The 19,588-nt window shown below is 34.7% G+C and overlaps 1 protein-coding gene across 1 annotated transcript in view; it reads left to right on the plus strand.

The window, feature by feature from the left end:
* Window positions 1-2,212: 2,212 nt before the first annotated feature.
* Window positions 2,213-19,588, plus strand: part of tgfbr2b (transforming growth factor beta receptor 2b) — a 62,550-nt gene continuing 45,174 nt past the window's right edge. Inside the window, exons 1-3 of the mRNA XM_056474663.1 lie at window positions 2,213-2,465; window positions 16,187-16,343; window positions 18,937-19,127. Of these exons, the coding sequence (XP_056330638.1) occupies window positions 2,387-2,465; window positions 16,187-16,343; window positions 18,937-19,127 (427 nt within the window). The 5' untranslated portion in view covers window positions 2,213-2,386. The remainder of the gene's footprint in view (window positions 2,466-16,186; window positions 16,344-18,936; window positions 19,128-19,588) is intronic.

The raw sequence follows: 19,588 nt of genomic DNA on the forward strand, positions 1-19,588 counted from the left end.
TAGTCTTTATTGTATATAAGATAAATGCAATTAATTTTCATTGTTATAATTTCTTGTACACAAATTTAAATGCACTTGAAATGTTGCAGTCATTGGCCTTAAAAACAAAGCAAACAAGCACTCTTTCACTCTATTAAGGTTAAACTTCACAATCACTCAACAGTATGGTTCTTAGTCAGCTATAATTCCACTCAACTCAAAGGGATGAATAAACTTTACATTGCAGATATTGCGATGTGACTATTACAAAGGATCACATTGCGATATTGATGCTGAAACAATATATTCGGCCTAGTTTTAAGTAAAATATTAATATTTATTTTATAAAAAAAGTAACATTTCAAAATTACAGATGATAAAAGTTAGTTTGTCAGAATCACTAATGTTTTCATCTGTTTTGATTGAATTTGTACATCAAAGACAGCTTTATTATTCTTGAGGTTAAAGCATTAATATTGTGTTGTCTAAAAATTTGTCTAAAATAATTAGATAACTGCTGGATTTACTTACTTGCTAGTAATGGTTTTAAGTAAAATATTAATATTTATTTTATTACAAAATAATCATAACATTTCAAAATTACAAATGATACAAATTTGTCAGAATAACTAATGTTTTGATTGAATTCTTACATCAAGCTTTATTGTTCTTAAGTTAAAGTGTTGTCTAAAAAAAGTCTAAAAATGATCTGTAAAACTGCTGGCTTTACTGACTTAGTAGTAATGGGTTTGAGTAAAATATTAATATTTATTTAATTAAAAATGTTCATAACATGTCAAACTTACAAAAGGTTTGTTGAACGTTTGTCAGAATAACTGATGGTTTTATTTGTTTTGATTGAATTATTACATCAAATACAGCTTTATTCTACGGAAGTTAAAGCATTGATATTGTGTTGTCTTTAATTGCTGTATTTACTGTAATGAGTTTGAGTAAGATATTAATATTTATTTTATTTAAAAATGATCATAACATTTCAAAATAACAAATTATAAAAATGAATGAATGACTCATTATATTAAATAAAGCTTTAACTTTCTTCTAATGTTTAAGCGTTGATAGTCTAAAATTGTCTGGAAAACTGCTGAATTTGCTGACTTGCAATGGGTTTGAGTAAAATATTAATATTTTATTAAAACATGATCATAACATTTGAAAGTTACAAATGATAAAAAAGTTTGTTAAAAGTTTGTCAGAATAACTAATGATTTTATCTGTTTTGATTGAATTGTTACATCAAATTAAGTTTTAATATTCTTCTGAAGTTATCGTGTTATATCAAGTTAAATATTAATATTTATTTTATTCAAAAATATACTATTTCAAAATTACAAATAAAAATAAGTTAGTCTGTCAGTGTTTGTTAGTGTTGTCTGAAAACAATTAGGAAACTCCTGGATTTACTGATTTACTAGTAATTGTTTTGAGTAAAATAATATTTATTTAATGAAAAAATATATAATATTTCAAAATTACAAATGATGAAAAGTTAGTTTGTCTGAATTACTAATGTTTTGATTGAATTATGACATCAAATACTTTATTATTCCTCTGAGGTTAAAATCTGGAAAAATCTGGAAAAACTGCTGGATTTACTGACTTACTAGTAATGGTTTTGAGTAAAATATAAATATTTACTTATGAAAAAATAATCGTAAAATTTCAAATAACCAATGATAAAAAGTTAGTTTGTCAGAATAACTTATTTCATCTGTTTTGATTGAATTATTACATCAAAAACAGCTGTATTGTTCTTCTGAAGTTAAAGTTTATATTTTGTTGCCTAAAATTATCTAAAAATAAATCACATTTTTGTCAGACCTATTATATAAAAAAAAGCTTTTTTATATTTGCAATAAGTAACAAAAAATACATTTTACTCAAACTCGATGTTGTCTAACCGCACTCACGCACTCACCAACACACTCGCACACGCACGTGAGCAATATAGACATAATAACTACATATCACCACATCAAAAATGTCATGAGGGAACCGCTTCAGACAAGGGAGAGCGTCGCGTTGCAGTCTATCCATCGTCTTTTAACGACTCGAATCCCACGATGATACCGTCAACGTATTATTTAAAGTCCTACACAATAAAATTAGAAGTGAAGGCATATGCATAATAACAGACTGTAGTAAAGGCTGTGTTAGAGGGAGGGAGACGGAGGAAAGTCCTGCCCTTTCGGAAAGATTTCCTGTTTCGAGCAGAAGTGACTGACTGAAGCCCATATTCCCTCACTGTGACTGTTGACTCCAGCAGAATGAGACGCGCTCCTTCAGTCCGGATCACACGATAAAATCACCACTCTTTCTGCTCAAAAAACGCCTGCTTGATTACATTCACATTAATGCGAGGGATACGGGCACGACTGCGTTTCTAATGGAGCGATATCGGCTTTCTGTGCTCTGCTGGTGGACTTTTTTGATTTCTACAGTTGTTGTGGATCAGCGCGGAGTCGGTGAGTTAAAGTCTTGACACCTATCGCGCGCTCCCTAAGTTTCCAGGTATTTTACTTGTGTGAATGTGTGCGTTTTGCGTGTTTATCACCTGCTGTGGCTCTTTTGCCCATAGTGGAGCGTTTGTTTTTCGGCTGCTTACTTTTTATGCGTGCAACAGGTGATCGCATTCAGTGATAGCCAACTTCAACACTGTTTTTTCCTCTGCAGTTTTCAAGAGTTACGTAAGAAGCAATATATTCGCTCAGGTGTTTCAAGATGACATCAGCCTCACAATATGCAGTTTTATTGTCTTGTGCCGACTAAACTTTGCACGTCTGTGTTATTGATATCAGTGACTTGGTAGGTGTCATCAAACCGTTATATGTGTGCCATTGTGTAGTGAAGTTGACGTCCTGTATACAGTGCTCAGAATAAGTACACCCCTCACAAATCTATCTTTTACATCCACATTTTTAATAGGCAGCTTAACATTATTATATGTGTGCAGAAACATATAGATTAGTCAGTACTGAAGCCAAATCTGGAGCTTATCTAACAAAATAACTTACCATAACGGTCCAAAAATGAGTACACCTAAATTTATGTTATAGAAAAATATTAAATACAAATTTAACAAAAAGAGGAAAAATCAAGAGAAGCAAAAAATAAAATGTAGTTGAAATTCTATAGGTTGTACTTTTTGTAATTGTAATTTTGTATTGTAATTTATTTGCAATTTTTGCTTGAATTTAATTGTATTATCTTTAAATTTCTAAATATGTTTGGTGTATACTCAATCATGCTGAGCACTATATATATATATATATATATATATATATATATATATATATATATATTTATTTATTTATTTATTTATTTATTTTTATATATATATATATATATATATATATATATATATATATATATATTTATTTATTTATTTATTTATTTATTTATTTATATATATATATATATATATATATAGTTTGATTTATGATTATTATTGTTCAATTACTTTTGGACCCTTAACAAGTGGGAGGCACATAGGCAAACTGTTGTAATTCCTACACCGTTCACGTGATAATGATAATTTGAAATGCCCTCAAATTTAAGCTGACACACTGAAAAAAATGATGTCTGCAAAATTGTTGCAAACACTTTATACGTGTTGAATTTAAACAAACAAATCAAATTTAGTAATGTTCAACTTAATTTTTTAATAAATCCAAGTAATCACCTTTGAATCATTTTTTTCAGTGCAGTTAAAGCACATCTTGTTCATTCCATTTTAAATCTATTGTGCTGGTGTATAGAGCCAACCTAACTGTGTGTGTGTATGTATTTATGTATGTATATATATATATGTATATATATATATATATATTAGTTAGTTAGTTAGTTTAGAATTATCTGTTTAGAATGATAGTGCACTTAAAAATATATATCGTTACAAACTATTTATATGGGCTGAATTTAAACAAATTAAGTTGAACATTAAGTTTGCAACCACTTACCTCAAAAATAATTAGTAAATCCAATTAATCATATTTTTTCAGTGTAATATATAAATTAAGGGCAAAACTGTGGCTCAGTGGTTAGCACTGTCACCTCAAGCAAGAAGGTCGCCGCTGGGTCAGTTAGCATTTCTGTGTGGAGTTTGCATGTTCTCCCCGTGTTTGTGCGGGTTTTCTCCGGGTGCTCTGGTTTCCGCGACAGTCCAAAGACAAGCGCTATACAGTAGGTGAATTGTTTGTATGTGAATGAGTGTGTTTGGATGTTTCCTAGTACTGGGTTGCAGCTGGAAGGGCATGTGTGAAACATTTGCTGGATAAGTTTGTGGTTCACTCCGCTGTGGCGACCCCCGATGAATAAAAAGACTAAGATGAAGGAAGTTAAATGAATTAAAATATAAATTAAGTTGGTACTTTATTGGCAGTTTTTAGCTGATTGTTATATTCAGTCTCATTTAGCTTTTGAGATGCAAGGGAATCATCACTATTCCTGTATTCTAATGGATGACTTGGCAAATATCAGACTGTTTCTGGTGTTATTTCCTTTATGTAGGCTTTTGTATTGTGTGTGTGTGTGCGTGCGTGCGTGTGTGTGTGTGTGTGTGCACGCACATAAGGAAACGCCCTTTTAAGCTGACAGCTGAAAAACATTACAAGTTTGTCTTTTCAGTTGTAGTGGAAGTGTTTGACAGTGCGCGCAGGACGCTCTTCCCGTTCAAACAGCGCTGCATCCTTCCTCCCACTGGCATAAATTGTTTATCTCTTTCTGTCCTGTCATTAATTTCAGCCTCTGTGATTACAGGTTTCTTTAGACACTAATTACACTCACTGAACTCCTCCCCACCTCACGCCTGTGATTATACAGGAGGATATGTTTGTCGCACTGTGCTGGCATTTGCTGCGTTTGGTGGAGTAACACGGATATTTCTTGGAGAAATCATATTTTCCAGATGTCCGGCTACATCTTTGCCACTTCCTGTTTCCAGGCTTGCTTGGCTGCATGTAGCTCTGCACACTCCACTGCTGAAACACACTAGGGCAGTGTGTGCTGCTGTGTTTCAGCCACGTGCAAGAGTTGTGTCCCACTTGTTTTAGGGATTACAAGTAGCATCAAGCGCCCCCGTATGCAGGTAAAAGACTTGCCTTCCCTGATGGTGTCTTTACATAGAAATGTTACTTTTGTTTATTGTCCGCCCTGTGCCCACATACTATTTTAAGCTCATCCGGTCTTGCATCATGCACATAACCTCAAACACATTTTTGGATATTGTAGGTAAGTCAAATTTAATAGTCAATGTTATAATTAATAGTGCTTAGTCTTTGCTGTTGTGTTTTGTACAGTCAGTTTACCTACACTCACCGGCCACTTTATAAGGTACACCTTACTAGTACTGGGTTGGATCCCCTTTTGCCTTAAGAACTGCCTTAATCGTTCGTGGCATAGATTCAACAAGGTACTGGAAATATTCCTTAGAGATTTTGGTCCATATTGACATGATAGCCTCACGCAGTTGCTGCAGATTTGTCGACTACACATCCATGATGTGAATCTCCTGTTCCATCACATCCCGAAGGTGCTCTATTGGGATTGAGGTCTGGTGACTGTGGAGGCCATTTGAGTACAGTGAACTCATTGTCATGTTCAAGAAACCAGTCTGAGATGATTCGTGCTTTATGACATGGTGCGTTATCCTGCTGGAAATAGCCATCAGAAGATGGATACACTGTGGTCATAAATGGATGGACATGGTCAGCAACAGTATTCAAGTAGGCTATGGCGTTGACATAAAGGTTAATTGGTACTAATGGACCCAAAGTTAGTGAAGAAAATATCCCCAACGCCATTACACCACCACCACTAGCCTGAAACCATTGATACAGGCAGGATGGATCCATGCTTTCATGTTGTTGATGCCAAATTCTGACCCTACCATCAGAATGTTGCAGCAGAAATGGAGACTCATCAGACCAGGCAACGTTTTTCCAATCTACTGTTGTCTTCTGGTGCTGTAGCCCATCTGCCTCAAGGTTGGACGTGTTGTGCATTCAGAGATGCTCTTCTGCATACCTCGGTTGTAACAAGTGGTTATTTGAGTTAGAGTTGTCTTTCTATCGGCTCGAACCAGTCTGGCCATTCTCCTCTGACCTCTGGCATCAAGGCATTTGCGCCCACAGAATTGCCACTCACTGGATATTTTCTCTTTTTCGGACCATTCTCTTTAAATCCTAGAGATGGTTGTGCATGAAAATCCCAGTAAATCAGCAGTTTCTGAAATACTCTGACCAGCCTGTCTGGCACCAACAACCATGCCATGTTCAAAGTCACTTAAATCATCTTTCTTCCCCATTCTGATGCTCAGTTTGAACTGCAGCAGATCGTCTTGACCATGTCTACATGCATAAATGCATTGAGTTGCTGCCATGTGATGGGCTGATTAGAAATTTGCGTTAACAAGCAGTCCGACAGGTGTACCTAATAAAGTGGCCAGTGAGTGTGTCTGGATACTCCATATGGCCATGTTTATGTGAGGCATTAGGATGCAGTTTTAACTGTCCAATCAAAACACACTAAATACAAATACACGTGGTCAAATGTGTTCAAACAGGCATTAAAATTTGACGTCTTTGACAGTATTATTCTATTTGCCTAAGAAAGTGCTGAATTCTTTAAAACAGCATGAGTGAAGGTTATGTTCAGGGGAAGGTTTGGGGATAGTACCAAGTTATAACCTGGTTCATGCAATGACTATGGTAAGTACATAGTATGTATGCAAAAACAGACTGTAAAATAGTAAGCATTAAAAAAACACCTACACTCTTCTTGCTGCTGACCAAATTCTTCTACATTATAGGACATTTTCCTGAGAGTATTTAAACTTTGCTGTCTGAAATTATTTTGTTTGAATTGAAGAAAATGTTCTCATGCCATTCCAGATTCTAACACAAAACCAGAGTATTCAGTGTAGTTTTGGAGCTCTCCATATAATGTGCCATATTCCCCTTTTGCATTCATGTGTGAATTCTGCAAGTTAATTTCACCAAAAGCACTGTACACCCATAGACCCTCTTCTCAATGATATTGTGCTTTCATGGCATAATTATTAAGATATATATATATATATATATGTAGCCAACAGACTCACCCCTGTCCTTTAACAGTTGACAGTATTCCTCCACCATCTCCTCACTTATATCAGACTTATCTCAACCAAAGTTGGGGTACTTCAGGTCTGGTTCAAAATTCGAAGCTTGATGCAATCCTCTCGGACAGCACGCCATATACAAACAACTTTCTATCTAATTATATTTTAGTGTAGACTTGGGAAATTAGGAAAGCCAAAAGTGGACAAAAAAAGACTGATTAAACCTCTAGGTTACCACTGTGTAAACATAAAATATGTGTCCCACATCTGTTTGTCATCTAGTTGAGTAAACACACTGTAGTTAGCTAAATAGAACTTGTTACACTAATCTGGATTGCTTATCATGTGGTATTTGTGACTCTGGAAAACAAAACCTGTTGTAAGTGTTCCATTTTTGGAAATTGAGATTTGTATGTCATCTGCAAGCTGAAAAAATACGCTTTCCATTTATGTATAGTTTGTTAGGCTATGGCGAGATTTGACTAAGATAATAACTAGTAAAATTCTGGAATCTGAGGATTCAAAACGATCAAAATACTGAGTAAATCACCTTTACAATTGTCTAAATTGCACATTTTTAGCTATGCATATTACTAATCAATTAATCAATTATTAATATCTGTATACTCTCCGTTTGAGTCGTGAAGGATAGTTTTACTTCAAATACAATAATTTTGAGGTTCTGGTACGATTCTTTGACATTTCCAATCTGACAACGCTGATTCCAATGCTTTTTGGCACAAAATAAAGTAAAATCAATAACTTTGAATATTCCTGTGCATCATAAGACCGTGAGACTTGGTCCAAGGTCTCACATAGTCTTTAAATGGCATTATACAAACCCTGTTCAGATCTGAAAGAGGATCATTTAAAGCTCCAAATTGGTGCAAGTAATTTCCCTATTGGGCCTCTAGATAAGAATCACATATTTTAAGTTATAAAAAAAATCCCTAGCTTTATATTTCTTAAACACACATTATAAATACTGTCCAAAGGAAATAGTGTGAGGTAATGGCTCTGCAGTATATAATGTTATCCAGGCTGGCTGGACAGTAGATAAAGAGGCAGTGAGCAGAGCACACGGAGTAAAAAAGCTTCTTTGTAGGCCCATGAAGCTGTCTGAGACCCAGGCTAGTGGATGAAGGTTGTGAATCTGAGCTTATGTTTACTGAAGCCTCTCTGGGCCTCTGCGACCGAGAGCTCAAAAATAGCTATCTCTGGATGAGAAGAGGGGTCATATAACCTCAAAATGGCTGCATCTGATTTGACCATATTTGTCTTCGTATCCTCGTGGCTGACACAATCCCCTCTTGGCTCGCTCCAGTGAACCAGAGACCTAAAGGGCACACAGTCCTGCTTTATCTGCCCTTCTCCAAAGACAAAGTTAAAGCAGCTAGAAACGACAGTGGATGGATCACAAGGCAAGACATTATCATATTTGTAGTTTTAAGTTGCAATTTGCAGTCAAGCCAAACCCATTATGCCATAAAAATGTGTTGACCTTTAACCAGCGCTGACTGGAGTGTGTAGTTTATTCTCGGGCGTAATTTGAAAGTCCAACAAGCATCGACTAATAATATGGGCTTATTAGTATTGCAAAGGTTAGTTTGGGTAGTGATGGGTGGGTTGGTTGTTTCTTCAGTTGAAATGTCCTTGCTGTTATTCTGGCAGTGGAAGGAAAAGCCACACATCCGCTCTATCTGTGCTTCCTTCCTCAGACGGGTCACCTGTTCTGGAGACAGATTGAGGAATGAGAGCTGAGTTAAGGGAAAATGGGGGTCAGAGGTCTTGTGATTGTCTTTCCACCGTGTTGTCAAACTGCTTTGTCTGTGTAGGATTTGGAAATGTGGGATTACTGCTGGTAGACCAATTTTCGATCAGTTTAATCTTGAAAGGCATTCACACTGACAGCGATTAGTGAGTGACTGTACTTTGTTAAAAGGATAGTTCATTCAAAAATGAAACTTCTGCCATCATTTATTCACGCTTCACTTGTTTCAAACCAATTTGATTTTGAGGGAACATAAAATAAGATATTTTGAAGAATGTTGAAAACCTGTCACTATTGTAAAAATATGATTGAAGTCAATGGTTACAGCAGAGGTGTCAAGTGAAGTTTTTCAAACTAATTTCAAGAGGAGCACGTGATATGATTGATCGCCGCTGGACTCTCATATGTAATCAGTAATAATCCAAATAGATTGATCCAAACGTACAATAAATAGACCGATTTCACTCTACTGCCTTATCTTCGTTTTGGAAGAGTTCCCACTTTACCCCATCTCCTCCTTTTCCTCCTTTTACTAGGGGGAGGTCTCGAAACCTTCCTTATATGCTTTCTGACCAGGCGGGAGCCCTGGATTCAATTATCTCTGAGCTTAGGGTTCTCTCCCGGGACAGCATGCCAAATGTGCTAATAGCGTCGTCAAACAATATCTAATTGTGAACTCTTGAAACTCATTTTCACCGAGGGCCACTTATTGAGGGCCACATTATGCCACATTAGGCCACCCTCAAAAGGCTGTAGTACTGTATAAATGTTACTACTCCTTCACATATTGTTGAATAATTGTCTCTTTATTATATCATAACATATTAAAGTAACCAATAAATACATGCATAAATGTAAAATAGATGTTACTTCTCATGGTTATTTTAAAATGAATACGTTAATCAAGTTAAGAAACCCACATCACTCCAGCAAAGTAAATAAGAAAGACAAATAATATCAGTAGTCATTCCCTTTGGCCAACTTTTTACATTTGAGAGAAGCAGAACTATGAATATTTAAATAATTTTGAGCTCGATCGCACTACAAACATGCATTATGGGGATGTAGTTTATTTTCAATATATGATATAAAGTAAGATGGACTTTTATTATAATGCTGGTTTCACATCAAAAATGAAGCACCATGTCACTTGCTTTAAATCTTTTAGATGCTTTTCTTCTGACACAAATGTTCAGCTTTAGTTTTTAATTTGATAACTTGAACTTGCACGGACAAAACAAATTAGACAAATTCAAACTATCATTCATGCTGCCCAGATTGCATTCATTTTCTACTTGCATGAATTTGAATCTGGTGTGAATCATATGCTCTCAAGGGCCACATACAATGATATGGTGGGCTAGTTTTGGCCCATGATATGGAGTCAGATCAGTCTCAAAAATAACACATTTACAAAATAAAATTCATACATGTACAGCACAATTCACATTTACAAAATTCAATTTGTATTTACAAACACAGAATTCATGAATTCACAAGTAAAAATCATAAATTTTCGTCAAATGAATTGGATTTGTGCATTTATGAATCTTATTTTAAACTTATGAATTCAGTTTGTGTGTTTATGAATCTTATTTTAAACTTATGAATTCAGTTTGTGTGTTTATGAATCTTATTTTAAACTTATGAATTCAATTTGTATTTATGAATTGTGTTTTAAACTAAAGAATTATATTTGTGTATTTATGAATCGTGTTTTGAATTTACAAATTTAATTTGTGTATTTATGAATCGTGTTTTGAACTTTTGAATGAATTTGTGTATTTATGAATCATGTTTTGAACTTACAAATTGGATTTGTGCATTTATGAATCTTGTTTTGAATTTGTGAATTAGATTTGTGTATTTTTGAATGGTCTTTTAAACTTACAAATTGGATTTTGTAAATGTGAATTGTGTTGTGGATGTATGAATTATATTTTGTAAATGTATTATTTTTGAGACTGATCTGGCTCCATATACGTGGGTCTTGAGTTTAACACTTGTGGGTTACAGGGTTCTAATTTACTTCTAGATATCTTACTTAAAAACTGGTTTGGAACCTTTGGATGTTAAATAGTATTTTACCAATACATAGTGCAAGTCTAATTGAAATGTCTTTGAATCAGTGTTTTTAAAGTATTATTTACATATGGTTCTATTTAGGGCTGCACGATATTATAAAAAACCGGCATTGCAATATTTTAATTTACTGCATTATATATTGCGATATAAATACATATTGACCAGATGACTTGAATAGCTTGTAAATAATTCATAATTTAAGATCAATTTTGGATTGATTGCTGTAGGAAAGTGTCTCTGCATAAAATATAGGCCAATTTTAAAAATGACAAGCAAAGTTCAAAACAAAGGAGAGAAGATTCAAAATGATTTATGAAAATGAAAAAGACAATGATTTATGATTTTCTTCATTCAGAAACAAATTTAATAACCATTGTAAATTAACAACAACAACATAACCATGTATCATTTTCATAGAGTAAATAATTATATAATGTACACTTTAGGCTACAGTACAAGCGTTTAATTTATTGTGCCCAAATGGTTTAAATTGATCACAGGCCTTAAAATCATTTGCAAATAAACTTTCACTCTAAGGTTAAAATTTAAAATGGCTCCACTATTTTGTTAACTATCATGTCTTGTCAATTGTAATTGCAGATCTCTGCTATGTGACTGTTGCGGACTCGCACATTGTGATATTGATGCTGAAACTGTACAGTTGAAGTCAGAATTATTAGCCCCCCTTTAAACTTTTTTTTTTTTATATATATATATATATATTTCCCAAATGATGTTTAACAGAACAAGGACATTTTCACAGAATGTCTGATAATATTTTTTCTTTTATTTGTTTTATTTTGTCTAGAATAAAAGCAGCTTTTAATTTTTTTAAAACTATTTTAAGGTCAAAATTATTAGTTAAGCTTTATTTTTTCGATAGTCTGCAGAACACACCAACATTATACAATAACTTACCTAATTACCCTAACCTGCCTAGTTAACCTAATCAACCTAGTTAAGCCTTTAAATGTGTTAAAAACAAAAATCTTCTCTCCGTTAAACAAAAATTGGGGAAAAAATAAACAGGGGGGCTAATAATTCTGACATCAACTGTATATTGTGCAGCTCTAGTTCTGTTGTTTATTAATAATTAAAATGACCTATCATTTTTATGTTTTCTCTTTGCATTAGGTTAACAACACAGTGTTGTAAAGTTTTAAATGAAGACGCTGGTATAAATGAGTTTTCATAAGCCTATTTCTTAATTTTTCCCCCACTAAACCTCTTTCTGTTAGAGTATTATTACAGAGCAGTGCTGTTTTAATGTGTTTGCCGTATGATTAATGCGTTTAAATTTCAGTTGGACTTACTGTACAGCTTGTCCTCTGTGTCTTTCAGTGTGTTTGAATGACCGGTGCCCCTTTTAGTCCCATAGAGCCAAGGTGGCCTTTTATCACAGGAAAGTCTAGGAGGTGTGTGTGGTACTCCAAAGAGCAGCTAAGCTAACAAATTACGTAATGCAGTTTAACGACTTCTTATGGATTGGCCAAATACAGGCACACTGCAATTGAGAAACCATACACTCTTAGAAATGAGTCACCAAAGTAAGTGTGTGTTTTTGAGCTCACCTTTTGGGTTTCCAGATGTACAGACTAAACCGGTGGCAGAAGCATAACTTTTCCACTGATCTGAGGTCTTGATGTCAGAGTGCGCTCTCAAAAACAGGAGTTTGACGCCGCTTGGTCTCTGTGTGCTGGTGTTTGCTTGATCGCATCAGTGCATTTAGGTCAGAGTCTCAGGAACCTGACAAGACGAAAAGAGGAAAGCAGGTCCAAACAGAGCATTGGAAGGCAGATAAAAGAGAGAGCAGCATGTCTATCTGATGGTAGAAGCAGCCAGCATTTCATCTCGCACTCTTTTATGGTCTCTTAGGACTTCATTCAAGGGCAGTAGAAGATGTACTGACTTTATACAGATTTTTCACATCTTAGACTCCTTCGTTTGATCAGATATGATGGTCAGAAGTTAGTGAGGTTGACTTTTTTTTGTTTAGATCAGTGGCAAGGTCTGACATTTCAAAGTGAGCAGACATTGGTAAAATAGGTGGACCTCAGCGCCTACACTTAAACTAAAATATGTCATTTTGTAAAACGTGAGATGAAAACAGGACAGATAAAGATGACGTTATAATTTTTTTATCAAATATAAAGTGGTCAGAATGGATAAGTGGAAACAAATGACTAAATTGAAAATCAAAACGTTTAAAGTATTCAACTGGCAGAATTCAGGCATAATTGTTTGCATTTTGGTGCATGTGTTCAACAAACCTTTAATAACCCGTAGATTGTATATTATGGGTGTTAAATCGCGACGACATTTCTCATCGAGGTGAAAAGTTGTCTCGTGAGATGTTAGCATGATGGAGCGTGAGGGTGAAATTAGCATAGAGGATTGGAAGCAGGATTGAATTTGAACCACAAATCAATTGCTTTGCACACATCTGGTAAGGCTGGCCTCTGTGTTGCTCATGTCACTCGGTTGGGCGGGTGGGTGTATGCGACGTAACCATTTTTTTTTTTCTCACTGGAGTTCAAAGGCTGCTGCGTTATTCATGTCCAAGCAGAGGCTGCAACTACAACTGCAGCCACACAAATGAATAATTATTAAACATGTATTATATATCAATTATTAATTATTATCAGTAATAAAGTGACCTCATGTCTGCAGTGTAAGCAGGTAGATTGGATTTTCACTTGTCAATGTGAGTCACACGTCTGAGGTGAATGAGCACAAGTATTTAAGCATGTTTAACGAGAGAGAGCGCAACATTGCCCCGTAATATAAAGTAATATTAAGCTATTGGATACATCACATGCATAAATCATGCCATGAACATGACATTAAAACAGCTACTGGTTTAAAAATCCTAGATTAAATAATGGCAAAATTAGAACTTTTCTGTCATAAACTATAGCAAAACAACTTGTCAAAAAGAAAATAAAAAAAAGTCATCAAAAAAAACGGATGGTGTCAAAAATCTGAATTGACCATCAAGATCTACTATGTAAATACTCTGAAATTCTATAGGGGACAAGCCCGTCAGTAGAGTTTCCTATTTTCCCATTTATATATTAACAAATATTTTGCAGTGTTCACATGTTCATTGCATAGAATTCAATATAAACTAATATAAAACTTTTGCATACATAAAATGATGTGCATGTTCATTAAAATTAAAAAAGTAAAACACTTAAATCTATTATAAATCTAAATATTTAAATTCTAAGGCTATTCCATTCATATGTTTCATCATTAAGGAAAAAAATCTTGCCTTGTCTCGTTCTCGCGAACCCAATCTCTTGTCTCGTCTCGTGGATTAGGCGTCTCAACACACCCCTATCATATATATTTATTTAGAACGGAAGTTGGTTGTTTAAATTAGCTCATGCGCAACATTTCAGTGTTAAAATTACACTTATATGGTAATATTTGAGTAATTCCATTGTTATGGATGTAACATTTGCAGTAAAAACTTAATACATAAATTCACAGAGAAAATATATGTTAGCAATATTGAAATATCTGTCATATCAATCTGTAAACATTTTTTATATTTTAGATGAGGACAATAAACGTGACCAAAAAAGTTAGCGCGTTTACAGTATACAACATGCTTTGTAGAAATTCTGTGAATTAAACTGCACGAACCAATAGAAATAATGCTAATCAAAAGGATAAGAGTTGGATCTCTATAGAACAAACATGATTGATTTTTATTTGACATTTTTGCATTCATGAGGCTTCATTATAGATGTGACAATTGGCACTTCCGTGACATTGGTAAATCAAATATAAATGTTTGAAAACTGACAGAGACATTTTTTAGTTTTTACTCGACGGTAAAATACAAGCCTACTCAAAAAACCTAGAAAGAGTTTTGCTATTTTTGGTGAAAACCATTTTTGACATTAGCATGGAATTGTTCACTTGCTGCTTTGATAAAACAATGAGACTTTTGGAATCTGATCATGAAGAAATGTTGTTAATCTGCCAATTTCCAACATTATATGAAAATGTAGGAAATTTCTACCAATAGATACTGAATCTAAGGTATGGTTAAAACTATTGAAGCACAATTTAAGATCATCACTCGTCCACCAGGATCTTATTTCTTCCTCTTCACATGCTTACCATTGATTTGATCTTCCATTGGTCTCATGCATTTACATTATGTAAATTCACTGCAAAATTAGCTTTTTTTTTGTCTTTTTGACAGTTTGTTTTAATCATTTGGCTTGTTTTGAGGAAAAACTCACTTAATTTTGGCATATTATTTCTTAAAACAAGAGTTATGAAAATTTATGAAAAGAGTCTGGAAAATTGCATCGAAGACTATAAATTTTGTAGATATTTGGACTAGAAACAAGACAAAAAATTTAAGTAAGAAAAACTTTTTTTTGCAGTATTAGCAGGTGAGAGTTCACTTCTATGAAATGCAGTGTCACGCAAAAAAAACTACACAAGCCTGTGTTTTCGGTCTGGCATATTTGCATGTGTATAAATAAAATTCTATAGGGCCAAAAGTGCAGTGTGATCAATTTTACAGTGTCTAAATGTAAAATGGCACATTCAAGGATCAGGTCACTCTAAACCTTGCCTTTCTCTGAGCCTACTTTGCACTGATTGGTCAGATATCCCAATCTGTTGCGATTGGTATATCGTTTAGAGTGTATTTCGGCAAGAAAACATCCATCCGATATCTGAAATTCAGCTCTGTTTGCTCCCTCAATAGCAGTAAGAAGTTTTACAAAAATGAAAGCATTTTTGAGAAAAAAGCTTCATTATAGATGTGACGGATGTGAAATAGGCACTTGCGTGACTTTGGAAATCAAATATAAATGTTTAAAACACTGAACGAAGTCCTCAGCACAGAAAACAATGGCTTCTCAATAGCACAAACCAAACTTTTGCAGGCTTCAGCTATAACTACATTGTTTGGTAGTAAAGAAGGTGTTGTTTTAGACAAACCTGCACAATAAGATGGATATCTGCAGGAATAAGATGGATATTATGGATGAAATACATTCAAATTCAGTTTCTTTCTTTTGGGATACTAGATAATAGATAATATCTGACAGAGCATCATAGTGAATAATTAAAAAATTCCAGGTTTTTAAAATCACACTCGAGATGCCTTATTTTTATTGCAAGGGTTCACATAATGTAAATGAGCTTTGTAAAATGTAAAAGATGTTTTTATATCTGATGTTGTTTGTGTTTTATCCTAGATGGAAATCTTCCTTTTAACCGTCCCTTTCGGATTCCTCAACTGTGTAAGTTCTGTGATGTGATGGAAAGCAAATGCAATGGCAACGACACCTGTGAAAGCAACTGCACCATCACGTCCATCTGTGAGAGTCCAGATGAGATCTGTGTGGCTATCTGGTACGTCACTGTCAAAGTCATCCTTTTCCGCAGCTTTATATCAAGTGTGAAACATCTGGTGCGCACAAGTGTAAAACATCTGCTTTGCACAGCAAACCGCCAATGTGTGTTGTTCACAGATTGCAATATCTTTTTAAAAATAACACAAAATTATAATTCACTTGTAATATAATATATGCACTTAGTCTCTATTAGGGTTGTCAAAAGTATTGATTCTGTACCAGTCAATGCTGAAGTTTTAAAAAATTTCCATTTCCTGTTAACATTTAAGTGTTGAGCTTGTTCTTGAAACATTTAAAAGCGGCTTCTATCAGCTGATCTGTCTACGAACAGACATATGAGCAATCCACTGGCAGATTAGCTGATAAATGCGGCTTTCAAATACTACAGTGTCCATGTATCTGTGGCTTCATCTCAATCAGCTCCCTAGCTCACAAGATCATGTATCATTAGGTCGTGTACACTATATCAGGCACTGGTAAGGGCAGTGATTATCTTGGTTCACTACACATTGGGACACTGCAAAAACCTGCAACTTTGTTAATATATTCATTTTGCAAAGTTTTTAAAAGTACATTATAGCTAAATAATTAGATTGTTTTATATACCCACAACATTTCAACCAATAAACAATTATAAATATTTGCTAGATTGTTCTTAACTTGTTTTTCATTCAAAACATCTTTTGTTTGCCATTAGTTTGTTGATTTGGTTCACGTGATTCATGTTTCATGCTTCAGAACTTGAGTGAGCATCAATGCGCCCCCAATTCACGGTGCGCTTGAAAAATGTTACAATTGTAATAGCTCTTAAAATGGCTGACTCACTTAACAGTGCACTGACTACTGAATAAGGGAGCTGATTAAGACGCAGCCTATGTTTGAACTGTATGGTGAAGCTATGACCATCACAGCCAATCACAGTCATATCTGTCGATCATGTGATCACAGTGGCCAATCAGCAGTGTTTAAGAATGCTCAACAGTGCTCAAATGCTAGCTGGAATTATTATTTTTTTAATTGCAGTTTTGATTGGTACCGAAGTTAATAATTTTGACAACTCTACAGTGTCAGTACCCAGTATATGTTGATCTAAAGAAAAAAGAAATTGTGGTTTTAATCAAATTCTAGAAAAACAACCAATAGCAAAATGTAAAGGGAACATGATATTATTGTTTAATATCTTACAGTCTAGTAATAATGCAGTTAAAATAGCATCAAGCATCCTGTTTTGCTCTGAAATACATTGCAGATCGCCTATTTTTTTTTTTGTGTGTGTGTTTTCCACGATAAAAATGACTGATTTTGTGGCGGCAGTTCCCAGAAATTTGTGGACAAATTTTATATATAATGTGGTAAATCTTAAATCATGTTATGTATATTATGTATATTGGGTAGCCTACTATGTTAGGTGTGCAATCTGACACAATAACAAGGACACCAGGACTCTAAATCATAAAAATAAAGCTTCTTTATTTTGATCTCTTGTCAAGACAAGATCTAAAACTGGTAAAAATGGTAGGGGTTAAGCCAAAGGAAGGCTGTATAATTTTTATGCCTGAACTTTTTCTCTGACTCAGATCTTGCTCCACAGAGCATCTGATATGTACCTCACTCAGGAAATGCATTAGGGCTTCCCCTACCGTAATACCCCTAAAACACGGATTGCCGTAAAACTCGTCTCAGGGAATCATTTTGGGTTTCTCTCGTTAACTGCAGGGAAAGAGTTTAACGAAATCACTTATCGATTTCATGAACACCATAATACCAGCCATACGTGTAAAGCTCAAGTAATGTCTTTCAATTCGTTCAAGTCCAGAGACCGTCATTCTTCAACCACTCTCCAACATTGTAAGCTGCTTGCTTTTCTGTCTGTTCCACTTAGATGTTTGCTCAAACTTTTTTGCAGTCTAGAGCATGTCAAACGCACAAAATGCCCAATCTGCGCCACAGGATGTCTAATGCATCTTTGCATTGACTTTACATGTAAATCATCTGCGCTTCATCTGCACAGGCTGCAAAACACTGCCTGCCGGCCACAATGTAATGTAATGTAATGATTGTGAGGGCGCAGGTGAGATGTCATTTTTCGAGAGACACTTAAATATATCACGTGTGCTGCGTATGCAATGTCTATAAGTCATGTTAAACAATTTCATTGCAAACTGAAATAAACATAATTTGATTATATGGTTTGGAATTTGAAGTTTATGAGATTATTTACATTTTTTGCGATTATTTTGCGTTTAAGTAAGAATTTTGCATTATCGTAAAAATTTGCGACTTTTCGTTGATTTTGTGTTGGATTCAGCGATCACGGAATCGCAAAAAACTAGGGGGTCTGACATTGTGAAAATTGAATGTGCTGTCAATTCTAGGTTGTTTTCAATTGTGTAAACAGTGCAGTTAAAATAGCAGGTCATTTCTGTGTCTAAGTGCTTATGTTTTCTGATGTAACAATGAAAAGGCCACTTCTTGTCAAAATCAATTGAGAATTTTAAATAACAGCCAAATTTATTTTCATGTTGACAAATCTGTCATTTGGATGGCATAATCCCCCTAAGCACAATGTATGTTTATATTTGTATCCTCAGGAGGAAGAGTGAAGACGACAACAACACAATCGAGACGTTATGCCACGACCCCACCGTGCCCCTCTATGGCATCATGGTGGAGAACAACAACAACACCAAGTGCGAAATGAAAAAGAGGATGTCAAACAGTGGCCCTTTCCACATCTGCTCCTGCAACGAGGTAGAGTGCAACGACGTGCTGCTGTTCAAACGTGAGTTTTTCTATTCATTCCTCCTTCTTTTTTTCATGCTCTATTCAGTCTACCTTGTGTGATTGATAGTTGGGTTTCGGGATGATGAAATTGTAAATTCAAACCTTTGTGTCCTTAAGAAAAACACCTCAAGTTGATTCAGTGGCATTAGGTGGATGGTAAATATTAAACAGAGCTGCATTTTTAGAAATAAAGTAGATGAATTCATAATCAAATTGTGTAATGTCAACATGACCACAGTTTATACATGGTGTTCATGTTAATGTTCAGAATTACTTGCAAGTTTTATTCCGACAGAAATAGAAGTATTTGTTAACAATGAGTACATTTACATGGACACCAATAATACGATTTTAAAATGTAAACACATTCAAACTATTACTGTTATCTAGGAATTTCGCCGCATTTGGCAATCGGATAATCTATACACACACAACCGTTTGACACTATTCTCTGCACTT

This window comes from Danio aesculapii, chromosome 16, assembly GCF_903798145.1.
Source record: "Danio aesculapii chromosome 16, fDanAes4.1, whole genome shotgun sequence".
Classification (NCBI taxonomy): Eukaryota; Metazoa; Chordata; class Actinopteri; order Cypriniformes; family Danionidae; genus Danio; species Danio aesculapii.